Below are 16,895 nucleotides of genomic sequence, written 5' to 3' on the forward strand. Positions count from 1 at the left end.
ATTGAGTTTCCTGTCTGTTAGTCAAGACATGTTCAGTCACTAAGGCACATTTTTAAAACAGAACAAAATATGGATATTCTTCTATTTAATGCACAACTGGACAGTACATTTCACATTGTGAGGAGTAACATGAGAAAATTTGTCCTTGGTTGCGATGTGTCATAGTATCTTAACTTCCCAGAGGTCAAGTAATGTAAAGTGTAGTACTTTACATATTAGTACTTTACATGTAGTACTTTACATAACTTTGATATTAGCCATATGAAAACTACATGAATGTCCCCAGTCAATATCTACCGAACCGCTAAGTGCCTGTACTGTTTACTCTGTGTACTGTATATTAATGCTCAGTGGTAGTTGTAGAAATACTCTGATGAATAAAAGTGATTGTTCAATTCAAAGCACTTGAAAAATAGTAAAACCCTGCACTGAACAAAATACAATTAGGCAATAGAAAAAAAGGACTGACAAAAGTAACAAAAGTAACATTTAACCTTAAGGGTCAAATTTGTGCCATTACGTTTTAAAGAAGATAAAGTTACACAAATCTCATATGAAATGCAAACACTTCAAATGTGTACTTAAATACAACGCACAGGTACTTTGTTGGATTTATTTACTGCAGATTACCGTTCTTGGAGACTTCAGCCTCTTTCCTCCTCCTCCAGCAAAAACTGTCTTTGTGTTTGAATATCTTCATGGTGCAGATCAGCAGGAACCATGAGAGCAACACAAAGCTAATCACGAGAATCGCAAGAAAAATTCCTGCATTCCCCGCTGTGGACACAAAGACACACTCCACATCAATAAGTTCTGACGTAAGCATATTATGTCTTTATCCTCCATGTAAATTGGATAACAATCAGAGGCTGCTAAACCTGATAAAATGTCCTTAGCAAGTGTGATACATTATAAAACTAAACTACAAAACCAAGGGCAGTAAGTTAATGTATCAAATGTGTTGTCAAAATATAAAATGAGCACTAACGGTTACGTGGAATTTCTGTTATATAAGGATCTGATGGATTCGTGAAAGCCTTGGATGTTGAAACAAGAGCTTTGTTTGGAAAGGGAGTTGAAGTTGAGGCTGGTGTAACAGTTGCAGACATCAATCCTGTCGTACGATTAAAAAAAAGAAGCAAGTTTGGAATTACTTCTCAACATTAGTGGGTTATATAATGTGATGTAATCTTCTGGTATACATGGATAGACAACACAATGCGTTTGCATTAACATACTTTAAGAAAAATAAAATTTTAAACTTTATTATTTATTATTCTTGGTGCTGGTGCATTTAGTAATCTGGCTCCGAGAGCCTCAGTTGTGTTTTTTAAGTAGTTGCAGATCAAATCTGAAGTACGGTCAGGAGGAATTTTTTCCATTCTTCTAAATAGAGCTGCTTTATCTCAGCAATATTTTTGGGGATGTGTGGACCAAAAAGCTTGAAAAGCAAACCCAAAGTATCACATCTTGTTTTCAAATCTCCTTTTCCTAAAGATCTACTTGAATGCTTAGGGCTCATTGTTTTTGCTGGCTCTCCTAACCTTCAGAAGAAGTCAGTCAGACAAAATGACATACATAATTAAAGATTCACTTACTTTTGTTTGCCACTGTGGTTGGAGACACAACTGGAGTTGTAGATGGATTTGTCGAAGCTGCAGTATTCGTTGGCCTATAACATAAAAAAACAGTATAGAAATCATCTGACAACACATATTTATCCTGACATTAAAAGCTAATGAAGCACCAACACAGGCAGTTATTTCTCCTGTCGTGTGTAAAAATGCATTCCAACATTAATCTGAGGTCCAGATTCAGACTGCATAATTCAAATGAATATATCTGCAAAAGTCAGTCTGTTAGTTTAAGTTCTCCTCTGTGTGCTTGCTTGCAGTGACTTATAGAGAGACTAAAAAAAACTAATCAAAGATTTTTCCATTGAAGGTTGACGTTTTCTAGCAGCATTGGAAAAACATTCAAACATTTTGCAACTAGGATGATCAGACCCCAGTTTGAGGAAAGCAATAATTTTTGTGTGTGACTCCGTGGGGACATGTTAGCAATGTTTTGAGGTAGTCAGAAATTTTCATTACCAATAACAGGTTACCAGATTTTAGTTTATTATGTAGAGGCCAAATTAATGACATTTAAAAGTAACTTTTCCAACGTTTACAAGTAAATGTAAGAATAAAGGGAAGACGAAGCTATGTTCTTATCATGTACTCCTTATATGATCCCATATTTCTCTTTATGTTATTTGTTCTGTCTGTTTGCATTTCAGTAGTAGGGATGAACGTTGATTTTTGAGTGGTTTTTTTTAGCTGACAATTCTATCATTGTCAGCTAATTGTCACTTCATGCTATATTTTTCCTAGTACGAACCTGAAGCATAATTATATCCAAAGAGGCAAAAACGCAAAGTGAAATAAACTTCCCTTTATTTTCTTTGTGGTTGTTTCAGTCTTTTCCACTAAAAGTCAGATGCCTTGTGACTTTTTGGTGGTGTCTTTCCCTGATGGGAGTAGCATTAGAAATTGAAAAATATTAAAAAGCCTTTCCTCCGTTTTTCACACAAGCTTAGTGAAAGCCAGACTTTTGCAAATCCTTTGCACTTGCACTTTCACTCAGTGCAAATGCAAATCCTGCAGAGTCAATCAATATGTGGGACATCGGGGACAAAGGACGGTCCCACATAATAAGAGACATCTTGTGACTCAATTTGTATCCTTAAAAAAGACATTATGGTACAGTGATCAGAAGAAATGGTTATAGAAATGTAAAGGTGGATGTCCAGGGGATCTGTCTATTCTTTAATACAAATGTGTAAAACTGGAAAACAGTGCTTGAAAAGCAACTCTAACCTGCCTATTATCAGGACTTTTGTCATCTGCAGGCATGTTATTTAGCACAGGTAGTCAAGGCCTCAGTCAAACCACAGGAAATATGGGAGGGGGAGAGAAATTTGTAACCATGTTTCCTCCATTCTAACAAAAAGACAACACGTCCCCTGCTGAAATCAGGCCATGTTTAACTCAACCACAAACATATTGTAGATCACATTTTAGTTAGCACTGACAAATAGTTGCCATTTATCTAGAGTAAGTTAGTGGCCCTCTAAACGTCACCAGAAGTTGATACACATTAAATGAACAAACATCACTGAACAAACACTGCAATTTTGGTGCATACCTGTAGACTGTATTCACATACAATACAGCGTAAGCTATCACCACAGTAAGTATATGTATTTTATATCATTGGCGCTTTCATTTGCAGTTCTGTGTTCTTGTCAGTCTGTCGCGAACAAAATTTAAGCACACTGTCTATGTTTTTTTGTTTATTTTCTGTTACATTGTAAAGTCTTCTACCTCCGGGGGTGTGGGCACTTCGTGTAGTAGTCAGCATTCCCTGAAAGGAACATAAGAGTAACTGTGAATGTAGGAATTTAAAGTGAGATTGTTATTATATTAGAAAATGAATCCGTTTGGCTGCAGTGAATATCAGTCTAATGCTTTAAAATCCTTTGAGGTTACTTACGTGGGCAGTGCGGGCAGGAACATATTGAACATTGCCGTGGATAAGATCCTGAATTGTAGTATCCCTCCATGCAGCCACACACTGTGCTCCTGTTAAAGGTGCAGGGCTCTATTACCACCTCATCATCTGGGGGAAAAGCAAAATACAGTGTTTCCATCTCAGTCCAAATAACTGAAAAACGCAGTCCCGATAAGGCCATGGGACCACATGTTGTTTTCTACTGTCACATTCTTTTCATCAATTAGCACATGAAATGATTTTTCCAAGTTCTGCTTCAATATTTTATGTGAAACTCAGTTGAAATGTAAACAGAAGGAATCAATATGTTAACGGCACGCTCAAACTGGTACGCACACAAATTCACGTGTTGTTGTTACAGTGCAAGTCTCCATGTAAAGTGAATACTCAAACTGGCACTGATGTTATTAGTGACATACAGTTACTATTATATTAGGATTTCCCACACTAAATATTTATTTCATTCCACTGCATCAAACTGGTTTAACAGAAATATTAGATCATTATAATTTGCTCATCATTAAAAGAGATCTTACATGCAGCGAAGAATAGCATTGTCTTTTATATGACCAAATAAACAGAAAACACCAGTCTACTGTTTTATTTTAGTCCACATTTCTCTCTGTGGTTTTCCAGTGAAGGTGCCATCTTCACATGTTTTATATATTGAAATAACCAGAAAATATCCATCTGCTTTATTCTAGTCTAATTTGTACTTGAACGCTCCTTAAACTTTATCACACAAGCTGACAGTATGTGTAGCAGCAAACTGAAAATGAGCAGGATACTTACGATTACATGAGTCACACCGAAGACATTTCTCTACGAAGTTTTCTACCTCCGTGAATGTGCCATGCTCACATTTCTTGCATTTGTACTTTTTAACTTGATCATCACAATCACCAACTTTATGATATCCTGGGGAAGACAGAGAGAAAGAGAAAGGTAACGAGTTAATGTGATATTTCCACAATGACTTCACGAAGGACAATAATTGTCAATAATAATCCTATGTATATCTTACCAGCTGGGCATAAATTGTAGCACGAATCATTAGTTTGTTCGATCCCCTCAGTTTGACTCTGTCCACAGGAAGTCAGTGCAAGCATCAGTGGGAAGACCTGAAACAAAAAAAATGAGGTCTGAAGATCTGAGGTGTTAAATGAGGGTTAAGGTGCTTGTGTGTGAGCAGGATTGACATTTCATCACAAAAGCTGAAACAAAATGACAGAAAGAGTAAAAATAATTGACTCTCATCAAGTCACTGGAGAGGAAAAACTTTTTAATTTGCATATATCATCAAAGAGGAACATGTTCATTGAAAATGTAAATGTTCCACTGCCATTAAAGGTTCAACACATTTTCTGAACTCTAGCATGCACATCGTGCAGCAGACAGTTGTTGTTCTACCAAAGCAGAATGACAGAAAAAAATATGCCAAGCAGATCAGTGGAGACTTGGTCCATTTTGAAGACAGAACGGAAAACATGTCAGAGTATTTGGACCATCCTCCACCCAGAGCCAATGAACTAAGACTCTTCTTGACCATCAGAGTTCTCACATACATGACGCATATTGCAAACCTCAGTCCAAAAACATCCTCATTTTCAAAACTTCCCCAATACATACTGATGAGATATGAACCTGATTGATTAATAACACTACTGTTAAATGTATAAGTAATGTTCGCACACGTCTGCAGTAGGTGAATATCCAGGCAGCTGTAGCTGTACTGCATGTTAAAATCTCTCTCTCTCTCTCTCTCTCTCTCTCTCTCTCTCTCTCTCTATATATATATATATATATATATATATATATATATATATATATATATATATATATATATATATATATATATATATATACACACACACACACACCACTGAGTGAAAAAAAATATTCTCTCTACAAACGTCCGACACAAAGGTCAAATATTTCTGACTCGTAGGTGAGTGAGAAAAGTTCAGAAGAGGAAATCATCATATAAATAATATAATACAACCCTGCCCCACAGATTTGGCCCCACAGAAAAGAGATAAGTTGGAAAACTGTTGAGCGATAGGAAATGACAGGTCAGGGAGCCCAGTGCTACCAGCTTACCGGACTATTCTTCCAGTTTTACACACTGTGGGCTTCTTCATCTTCCTTTTCCTAAACCCCAAAACACTTATATTTATGGATGCTGGCTGCCCAATGATAACACATAAAACAAAGGGAATCCTTCTGCTAACTTTTCCCCTACATCTGTGATTATTTAGATCCCTGAAATATAGCTTGCAGTATTGTTAAAAGTTCTTCATCTGTGACTCTCCTCTCATTGTTGTGAGTTATTGTCTATTTTCAATTGAGTGATTTCAGTCTCTCAAAGGTAAACCTTAAGAAACCTATTGGCCGTTGTCTTTACATTTATTATTTATTTATTTATTTATTTATTATGACAAGAACCTTGCGATCTTTAAGGTGGGTAAATGTGAATAATGCAAAAAGAGAAAGTAAATAATCATTAGATACAGCTCATGTAAAAGTATCAAGTTATTAAACGTCACGGTCTCACTGCACCCAGAGCTGCAAGACCACAAAAGATAATCCCAGTAATCTACAGAACGTCTTCCCTTCATTCATCCACATACAACTACATGTCACTACAGCCTTAACGATTTTGCAGCAACTAACGTACACACGCTACATATGGAGCTCTTATTGCAAACAATAAAAACAGAAGCCACAACAGTGAGGATGTACACTAGCTGTAGTCATGGCAGCAATGAGATTTACGGCCACTCAAGAATATACGCAGGAAAATATTACAAATAATCATAAATATTTATCTTGCAGTCATTAAGACATAACGTTTGCTTCCTCTAATCCAAACATAATCTTTTCCGATAGTTCCCATCACAATGAATAATGAAAATCCACTCAGAGGAAACTGCATTAAAGCACCCTTGAAATTAAACACGCAGATGATCCAGATCAAACCTATGAACAGAATTACTTACCAAGACAAAGTTCATTTTGGGAGAGCAGGCAGTGTGGAAGTTAAACAACCAACTTATGCTGAAATTCACTCATTTGAAAGCAAAACAATGTCGTTTTCAGCAGCAGGACGAGGCACTCTGACTGAGCTGAGGTGTAGATTTCCTTTAAAGCTGACTCAAATTAACGGTTTTAGGAAGGCTTTGTTTGTGCGAGTGTGTGTGTGAGTGTGTTTGTGGGTCAGGGCTTTCAGTTCTTTGGAGTGTTCAGAGAAGTGTTGCGAGAAACAGGAAACAAAGTCAGATGTAACCACCCACCCCTTACAGACACACGCATACGCACATAGTGACAGTGTAATTCCGCTGAATCTCAGTGATAATGATGTGGTTCAGACAAAAGCCCTGGTGACATACATGGGGATATTTCACAAGCTGGACAGTGTGGTTAGATCTGATGGTGGTGCGGAGTGGGGCATGTAAGAGGAGGTGTTGTACACCGTGAAGGTGTTGGCCATGTTACCGGCTCTAAAGCAACCTACTTTTCATTCAAACTTCAAAAGAAGAGAGAAAAAAGAAGGATGGGACCACAATGAGAATCAAACAAATGTGGTTAACTCAGTTGTTTATCATATCAGAGGAGAGAATATTGACTCTTCCTCTTTTAATCCGACATATAAATCTACACCAGTCACATTTTATTGGTTCACAAATTCTGTTCAGCGTGTGTTTTGACAATTTAACTGAACGCCACACTTATGTAAAGGACTGAAAAAATACACCAAAAAAGAAGTATACAGGTTTAAAAATAGAATTTATAATCCAAAGGAATACATTTGTCATGGTCCTGGGCCATGTGGGCCCAGTATTCTTAGTTCCTTGTATGTTTGTATTTTGTTCCTTATTTAGGCCATGTTTTCTGAGTTGCCCTGTTGTGTTGTTCCCTAAGTGTTTTCCCTTCATGGCTTTTACCCCCTGTGTGCCCCTCTGTGTATCTGTGAGCCCTCGTCTCTCCTTATGTTTTATTCCATGTGTCCCCTGCCCATTATGTCTAAGTTCTCCCCGTGCTCTCTCTCCCCCCTGTGTGCCCTCTATGTATTTATGAGCCCTCGTCTCCCTTTGTGGTTGTTTCATGTTTCCCCAGCCCGTTATGTCTGTGTTTTCCCCGTGCTCTCTCTCCTCCTGTCTGAACCTCTGTGCCTGTACATGTCATGTTCAGTTCACCCCGCCCTGTCTCGTTATGATTATCAGTGTCACCTGTGTTCCCCGTGTGTGCCCACTTTCCTCGTTTACCCTCTGTGTATTTCTGTCTGAGTCTCCCTCTGTTCGGCGTCGCGTTCTCCCTCATGTTGTGTGTAAGTCTCCCCGTGGTTCGGTTCCTTGTACAGTTCATGCTTTAGTTTTCCCAGTTTTAGTTTATTTTGTATTGCTTCCCGTGGCCAGCAATAAAGCTGTGTTTTTTGAGTTTATCCCCGTGTCTGTGAATCTGCATCTTGGGTCCTTCCCCTGCCTGCCACACAACGTATCATGACAACATTGTTCATATGGCATGGAGTGCTGACTAAGACTTCAGTGTAAATCAAAAAACACAGCCAAGCCTTTTTCAAGTTTGAGAAAGAGCAATGCAATATGCAATAAATAAAATAATGCTTTCCAAAATAAATCCAGGAACTATCAGTGCATCAGGCATTTGGCTTCCTGCTGTAGACACAAAGACACACTGATGTAAGGATGCTACATTCAAAAAGGGGGAAATTTGAGACTTACAAAAATATCCAAAAATATCCATCTCTTTTATAATGTGTCAATACATTTGATCTAATGAGTCATAAAGCGCTGAGGTGGGAGTTAAAAAAGACTACATGAGCAGTAATAACGTCCAGTGGTTTTTAACTCACTAATAGTCATACGAAACTCGATTAATCTGAAGATCTGAAGCATTCATCAAAGCTTTTGATGTTGAAGCTGGAGCTACAGTTGGAGCATCCATCCGCCTATCCATGTACTGCACAAACCCACAGGTACATGGATAGACGGATGGATGCCTAGGTGTTGTCAACCTAGTCGAGAGACTTGTTGGACCAGTAACAGAAAGAGAAAGCCAGCAAACATTGTGTAATAATGCGATCTGACTACATTTTACTCTTTTCTGTATTTATTGAACACACTGATTTATCATTCAAGATGCTGGTTGATAATATTCTTTGCCAGCAGGACATTTTAATCATTTCCAGGTCAGATCTGCACTCTGAATTTGGATCCTTCTTTCATAAAGATCGGCTTTAGCTCAGCAACAATCTTGGGATGTGTGGTGCTAAAAGGCTCTTAAAGTTAATCCTCAGCATCACAATGTTTTTTAAGTATCCTTCATTGTACAATTTATATTTGAATGATTAAGATCCATTTTCTTTCATCTTACCTGCTTTGTACCAAATGTCAGAAATCCCACTTAGACACTCTCCAAGTTCTCCCCAGTGATGGCAGCAACAAGTACTGTTAATGTCTGAATAACATATTCACTATAGAGAAGAACAATGCAATGGGTTGGGTTTTTTTTTTGTTAATCCATAAAATAAATGATGTTTTGTAATTGTAACTTAGATAAAGATTTGGCCATGCTTTAAGAGAAACTGTACAGCTGTGGATAGATATGTAAATGATGCGTTAGCACATTTCCTCCTGCATTCTGGTTCAATCTGGTTCAATCTGATATGCTGTCCTATAAATAAGGAAAGAGACTGGTAGTGTCAACACAGGAAGCTGATGGCATATCTCAAAAGGTGTTAAGAGATAGCAAAGCCCTGATATGAAGACTCGAATGGTTACTGCTCCTAGAATGGAGCGTCCTCCGAGATGCAGAGGAAGCAGAAGATCCGGGGAGCCTGTTTACTCTTTAAGAACAATGTGTGAAACTAGCATTTCGCATGCGGTTTGTGAGTTAGCCAGGTAACCCATAACCTTCGTATTATTAGACACATTTGGCACTGCTCATCACCACGGTTAATCATGCCCACAGTCAAACCACAGGAGCAGTGAGTGCACAAGAGATGTGCATGGAGGTTAAATTTGCAAACGTGTTTCCTCCATTTTGACTAAAAAGCCTAAAGAAAACATGAAATGCTCGACTCAACCACAAATATATTTAGATCAGAATTTAAAAGCAATTAAAAGTGTTTTTCTAGTTCATGCAAACCCTTTGAAGTCATAAAACTTTGCCTGTACCGTCTTCTACCTTTGGCATTGCTGGCAATTCTTTCTTTAGTGAGCATTCTCTGAAAGGAAAATGAAGGTGGCTGAATTCATATACAGTGGGGCAAAAAAGTATTTAGTCAGCCACCGATTGTGCAAGTTCCCCCACCTAAAATGATGACAGAGGTCAGTAATTTGCACCAGAGGTACACTTCAACTGTGAGAGACAGAATGTGAAAAAAAAAAATCCATGAATCCACATGGTAGGATTTGTAAAGAATTTATTCGTAAATCAGGGTGGAAAATAAGTATTTGGTCAATAACAAAAATACAACTCAATACTTTGTAACATAACCTTTGTTGGCAATAACAGAGGTCAAACGTTTACTATAGGTCTTTACCAGGTTTGCACACACAGTAGCTGGTATTTTGGCCCATTCCTCCATGCAGATCTTCTCGAGAGCAGTGATGTTTTGGGGCTGTCGCCGAGCAACACGGACTTTCAACTCCCGCCACAGATTTTCTATGGGGTTGAGGTTTGGAGACTGGCTAGGCCACTCCAGGACTTTCAAATGCTTCTTACGAAGCCACTCCTTTGTTGCCCGGGCGGTGTGTTTTGGATCATTGTCATGTTGGAAGACCCAGCCTCGTTTCTTCTTCAGAGTTCTCACTGATGGAAGGAGGTTTTGGCTCAAAATCTCACGATACATGGCCCCATTCATTCTGTCCTTAACACGGATCAGTCGTCCTGTCCCCTTGGCAGAAAAACAGCCCCATAGCATGATGTTTCCACCCCCATGCTTCACAGTAGGTATGGTGTTCTTGGGATGCAACTCAGTATTCTTCTTCCTCCAAACACGACGAGTTGAGTTTATACCAAAAAGTTCTACTTTGGTTTCATCTGACCACATGACATTCTCCCAATCCTCTGCTGTATCATCCATGTGCTCTCTGGCAAACTTCAGACGGGCCTGGACATGCACTGGCTTCAGCAGCGGAACACGTCTGGCACTGCGGGATTTGATTCCCTGCCGTTGTAGTGTGTTACTGATGGTGACCTTTGTTACTTTGGTCCCAGCTCTCTGCAGGTCATTCACCAGGTCCCCCCGTGTGGTTCTGGGATCTTTGCTCACCGTTCTCATGATCATTTTGACCCCACGGGATGAGATCTTGCGTGGAGCCCCAGATCGAGGGAGATTATCAGTGGTCTTGTATGTCTTCCATTTTCTGATGATTGCTCCCACAGTTGATTTTTTCACACTAAGCTGCTTGCCTATTGTAGATTCACTCTTCCCAGTCTGGTGCAGGTCTACAATACTTTTCCTGGTGTCCTTCGAAAGCTCTTTGGTCTTGGCCATGGCGGAGTTTGGAGTCTGACTGTTTGAGGCTGTGGACAGGTGTCTTTTATACAGATGATGAGTTCAAACAGGTGCCATTCATACAGGTAACGAGTGGGGGACAGAAAAGCTTCTTACAGAAGACGTTACAGGCCTGTGAGAGCCAGAGATTTTCCTTGTTTGAGGTGACCAAATACTTATTTTCCACCCTGATTTACGAATAAATTCTTTACAAATCCTACCATGTGAATTCATGGATTTTTTTTTTCACATTCTGTCTCTCACAGTTGAAGTGTACCTCTGGTGCAAATTACTGACCTCTGTCATCATTTTAAGTGGGGGAACTTGCACAATCGGTGGCTGACTAAATACTTTTTTGCCCCACTTTAATCATTTATTTATTTATTTATTTTAAGTGACAGAGTTACTGCATTATGTAAGCCAGCATATGAACATTAGTTCATTGGACATTTTGGGTATTTTCTAAATGATATAATTACACCGCAAAGTCTCTAGCCCAATACTCTGCCTGTTCATAATGAAACACAAGTCTGACAAGATTTCCCAGACTCAACAGATTTCATTCAAGAGTTCTGACTTCAAAAAACGGTTGAATGAGATCACCAAAATATCATTGTGAAAGGTTGCAGGAACAAAAGAGCATATTATACTATGTGTGTAGTCAGATTTAACTCCAGATCCTCTTACATTTTCTCACACTACCACATGCGTCTATTCACTGGAAGCAGGATACTTACAAACACATGACTCACACTTTACATTTCCCCGTAGGGTTTTTCATTTCCATGTAGGTGCCATCTTTTGCCCCATCTTTTGAATCTGTACGTTTCAATTGGCTCGTCACAGGTACCATCTTTATGACAACCTGGGACAGAGAGAGAGAAAAGAGGAAAGTTAGTGTTTTACTTCAGGTGTGCACAATTTGTAACGTGAACCATTAGTTTGTTCTGTCCTCTCAGTCCATAAACAAATGCCTGCAAATACAGAGCAAACTGAGCAGGCACTGTTAATAAAAGTGGGGCAAAATTCTCCCATAATACTGACAAAGGTTTATTTTGTGTTTTTATGACTGTAGAGTCCTGTGAAAATTCTTTCAAATGACTGTAGAAATTGTTGTTTTTAGAGCAGTGAGACTATGACAGAGGATCCCAATAATTAAAAAGCCTTCTTTGCCTCAGTTACCTCCATGTGTCTGCTGTCACCTTTAAACACTGCAGCCTTAACATTTACCTGCCAAATGCAGTTACATAGGAGGCTTCATATTAACACTAAAAATGAAGAAGATAACAGTGTGGATGTACACTAGCTGTTGTAATAACAGCAATACGATTTACAGTTACTCAAGAACAGACAAAATAAAAATACTACACTTAATAAACAGAAGACTTTCTTAGTCCAAATAACTGGAATACACAGCTCTGACAAGGCCACAGGACTACATGTTGTTTTCTCAGTCAGTGTCTTTTCATTAGTTTTAGTTTTAGTGGCAAAAAAGGTCATTTCTAAATGCTGTGCCAATATTCATGTGGTCAAGAGTCTCAGTTAGCATCCTCTCAAAATGATACTCTTCGGATTATTTGTAAGATACAATATTAAGGCCGTCATAATATACTCATCATGAAAAGAGATCATTTTGGTCAAATTTAAATTTGATCCCCCTTCAGCTTTATCACACATACTGACAGCACACATCACAGTTAATGGAAGATGAGTAGGATCCTTACACTCACAGACGCTACACCTGAGATATTTCTCTCTGTGCTTTTCCTATGAAGATATTTTATATATTGAAATAACCAGAAAATACCTGTCTGTCATATTTCAGTCCAATTTAACTTGAAAACACCTTAAACTTTATCACACAAGCTGACAGTATGTGTAGCAGCAAACTGAAAATGAGCAGGATACTTACAACTATGAGTCACACCTACGACATTTCTCTATGATGTTTTCTACCTATGTGAATGTGCCATGCTCACATTTCTTGCATTTTTACTTTTTAACTTGATCATCACAATCACCAACGTTATGATATCCTGAGAAAGACAGAGAGAAGGAGAAAGGTAACGAGTTAATGTGATATTTCCACAATAACTTCACGAAGGCCAATTATTGGCAATAATGTTCCTCATTATATCTTACCAGCTGGGCACAAATTGTAACATGAACCATCAGTTTGTTCGATCCTCTCAGTGTGAAATCCACAGGAAATCAGTGCAAGTATCAGTGGGAACATTTGGTCACAAAAGCTGAAACAAAAAGACAGAAAGAGTAATAATGATTGACTCTTGCCAAGAAACTGGAGAGGAAAAACTTGTTTTTTAATTTCAATAACTTTTTAGGGAGACTGAAAATATGGGAAACATATTCTATAAAATTCTAGACTTTCCACTGACAATCAAAGTTTAACATATCTTCTGAACTTTACCAATAACGTCCAAGAAACACACAACACAGGGAGTTTTTAGGACATCCTGATAATAATGAATTACAGTAGTCCAGCCTAGAAGTAATAGATGCACGAACCAGTTTTTCAGCATCACTCTGAGTTTCTAATTTCAAAAATATTACACAAGTGGAAAAAAGCAGTCCTACATATGTGCTTATTATGCACACTGAAGCACATACAAACATTACTCTAATATCTGTACACTTTCACAGTAGGTGAATATCTGGTAGCTGTGCTGTGAGGCCTCAAGAGATTAAGAAAGCTAAAATCTATGCAAATACATACCAGGGAACACAAACCCTTGTCTAAAGTAAAACAATGCTATTCTCTCTACAGAAGTCCATCACAAAGGTCAAATATTTTCAGACACAGGTGAGAGAGAAGAATTCAGGAGAGGAAAACTGATCATACAAACAATATAGATTTTTTTTAAAAACCCTTGTGATATGGGCTGCACTGTTGAGTGATAGGAGATGACAGGTCTGAGAGCCCAGTGATACCAGCTTACTGGAATATTCTTCCAGTTTTACTTTTCTTCATCCTCCTCTTCCTAAACCTGAACACTTATATTTATGGATGTTGGCTGCCCAATAATAACATATAAAACACAGGTAATCCTTCTGCTAACTTTTTACATTAGATACAGATTATTTACGTCTCTGAAATATGACTTGCAGTTGTACTGTTAGAGGTTCTTCCTGCATTACTATCTTCTAATTATTGTGACAGATTATTGTATATTTTCAGCACAAACGCACCAGGTAAAATCTAAAATTTGAAATAAGCAAACAAAAGATGAATCAATGAATCAAAACTCTGGCACAACGGTAAACTTAACACAAAGGAAAACGAGACAAAGACTGAACATCAAGGAACATATTATTAGAGAAAGAATAAACTGGAACTCGTGTAATAACTACAAACAGACACTGAAATGCAAAAGGTGACAAACCAAGAAAACCTGTGAACAGAAACATGGCAAAACCAAATAGCAAACATCAATTAGAAATGAAACTCATAGCTCCAAAAACACTACATGAACTAAAACTCAAGCAAAAAGTATTTAACAATAAACACAACCTGTCTGCTAGGTCCAGGACCAATGACAAAAATATGCAGTTACACTTGGAGCTTCAATAACAACACTAAAAATGGAAACCTAAACAGTGAAGATGAACTAGCTGTAGGACTGACAGCAATGTGATTTACAGTCACTCAAACTCTCAAATTTAACAATTAGTCACAATTAACAGATAAATACAACAAGTTATCTTGCAGTCATAAAGACATAATGTTTGTATCCGCTTATTCAATCACAATCCTTTCCAATAGTTCCCATAACAATTAATAATTCAAAAACATTCAAATGAAAACTGCATTTAGAAAAACACTGTTTTTCTCAATCCAGCTCAAACCTATAAAAAAAAAGTATTACTTACCAGGGCAAGATTCATCTTTGGGGTTTTAAGTTTGAGGAAGACTCTGATTGTGTGAATGTGTGATCGTGATTGGGGGTACGGGGTTTCAGTTCCTTGGGGTGTCTTCAAAGAAGTGTCAATAAAAGCAGGAAATAAGGTCAGATCATGTGACAACCCACCAGGAACAGTGGTGGAGTTAGGTAAGCAGTTAGATCTGTGGTGGGGTAGTGTTGGGGACTGTTGAGTATAAGAGGGCTGCTACACTGTGAACATGTTACCTATCTTATTGGCTTTAAAACAACCTCTTTCTCATTAACCTCTTTTTATTATAGAAATCTATTACATTTACTATATTGACTCTTCCTTTTTTATTCCAACATAAAAGTCTACTTTGCTGTTAGCATTCGTCTGCTGCAGTAAACCTCAACTATAATCCAAAAAGTGCTTCACTGTTCATTCAAACACAAGAACATATGTGGGTATAGTTGTCATTTAGTTCCTAATTTTATTTTATTTTTTAAATGCAATCACTTTCAGGTAACTTAACACTCTCTCCAATCAACTTTTCATTGTTCCAAAAATCTGTTTATAACCTCTTTGACAGTTTAACCGAGCACCACACTTTTGTCAAGAGGTGTGAAGTTACACCTTCAAGAGGCATATATTCAGAATTTATATTTAGAATACGAATAAATATAGTTTTTAAATGACATGAGGTGCTAGCAAGATGTCCAGTACTAATAAAAAGATGGTACACATCTTCAAGAAGACATGGTTTTCTTTATTTTCTGCTAAATCAGGTTGAAAAGCAACGTTTTTTTAAGCAATTTGAGCCCTAACATAATGCTAGGGCGGTAATATGGACCTATACAAGGCTGCGTCCTACAACGTGCGCAGCGCGGTCCGAAAGGCAAAGCGGAGCTACGGGGAAAAACTAGAGTCACAGCTACGACAGTGCGACTCTAGGAGCCTGTGGAAAGGACTGCGGACTATAACGGACTATAAACGACCAGCTTCTTCAATGATGAATGCAGATGCTTCACTGGCTGATGAGCTGAACACGTTTTATGCTCGCTTCGACGCCGCAGCAATTAAAACAACAAACGGCTGCGCGCGCTCGGAGTGCACTAGTGAAGAAAATGCATTCGTCATCACAGAGCATGCCGTGAGGAACACCTTCAGGAGGGTGAACACCAGGAAGGCAGCAGGACCAGATGCAATCCCTGGCCGGGTCCTTAGAGCCTGCGCTGATCAACTAGCACCGGTGTTCACAGAGATCTTCAACCTCTCCCTGGCCCAAGCTGTGGTTCCCACGTGCTTCAAACGGTCCATTATTGTCCCTGTTCCAAAGAAACAACAGCCCGCTTGCCACAATGACTACCGTCCAGTAGCACTGACTTCAATTGTGATGAAGTGTTTTGAAAGACTGATGAGAGATCACATCACTTCTTCACTTCCTCCCACCATCGACTCACTTCAGTTTGCTTACCGGACTAATCGTTCCACAGACGATGCCATATCTCACCTGCTCCACACATCCCTGAGTCACCTGGACACTGGCAGAGGGAATTATGTTAGGATGCTGTTCGTGGACTACAGTTCAGCATTCAACACAATAATTCCCTCTAAGCTTTTCACCAAGTTGACGGATCTAGGACTCAGCTCATCACTGTGTCAGTGGATCCTCAACTTCCTCACAGACAGACCCCAATCAGTGAGGGTGGGGAAACAAGTCTCCCCCGCCATCTCACTCAGCACTGGAGTGCCTCAGGGCTGTGTTTTAAGCCCCCTGCTGTACTCACTGTACACTTATGACTGTGTAGCCACATCCGACACCACCTCCATTGTCAAGTTTGCTGACGACACTGCTATTGTGGGCCTGATCTCCGACAACATCGAGACGGCCTACCTGGAGGAGATTAGGAACCTGGAGACCTGGTGCCAGGAGAATAAC

At 38.8% G+C, this 16,895-nt stretch overlaps 1 protein-coding gene across 1 annotated transcript in view; it reads right to left on the reverse strand.

Annotated features, from left to right (window-relative positions):
* Positions 1-16,895, reverse strand: part of LOC308406957 (tumor necrosis factor receptor superfamily member 1A) — a 35,493-nt gene that overhangs the window by 5,921 nt on the left and 12,677 nt on the right. Inside the window, 9 exon segments of the mRNA XM_080898297.1 lie at positions 631-777; positions 989-1,114; positions 1,599-1,672; positions 3,369-3,408; positions 3,538-3,663; positions 4,348-4,473; positions 4,580-4,676; positions 11,812-11,829; positions 11,833-11,939. Of these exon segments, the coding sequence (XP_080754423.1) occupies positions 631-777; positions 989-1,114; positions 1,599-1,672; positions 3,369-3,408; positions 3,538-3,663; positions 4,348-4,473; positions 4,580-4,676; positions 11,812-11,829; positions 11,833-11,939 (861 nt within the window).

This window comes from Rhamphochromis sp. 'chilingali', assembly GCF_963969265.1.
Source record: "Rhamphochromis sp. 'chilingali' genome assembly, chromosome: 12".
In the NCBI taxonomy this organism is placed as follows: domain Eukaryota; kingdom Metazoa; phylum Chordata; class Actinopteri; order Cichliformes; family Cichlidae; genus Rhamphochromis; species Rhamphochromis sp. 'chilingali'.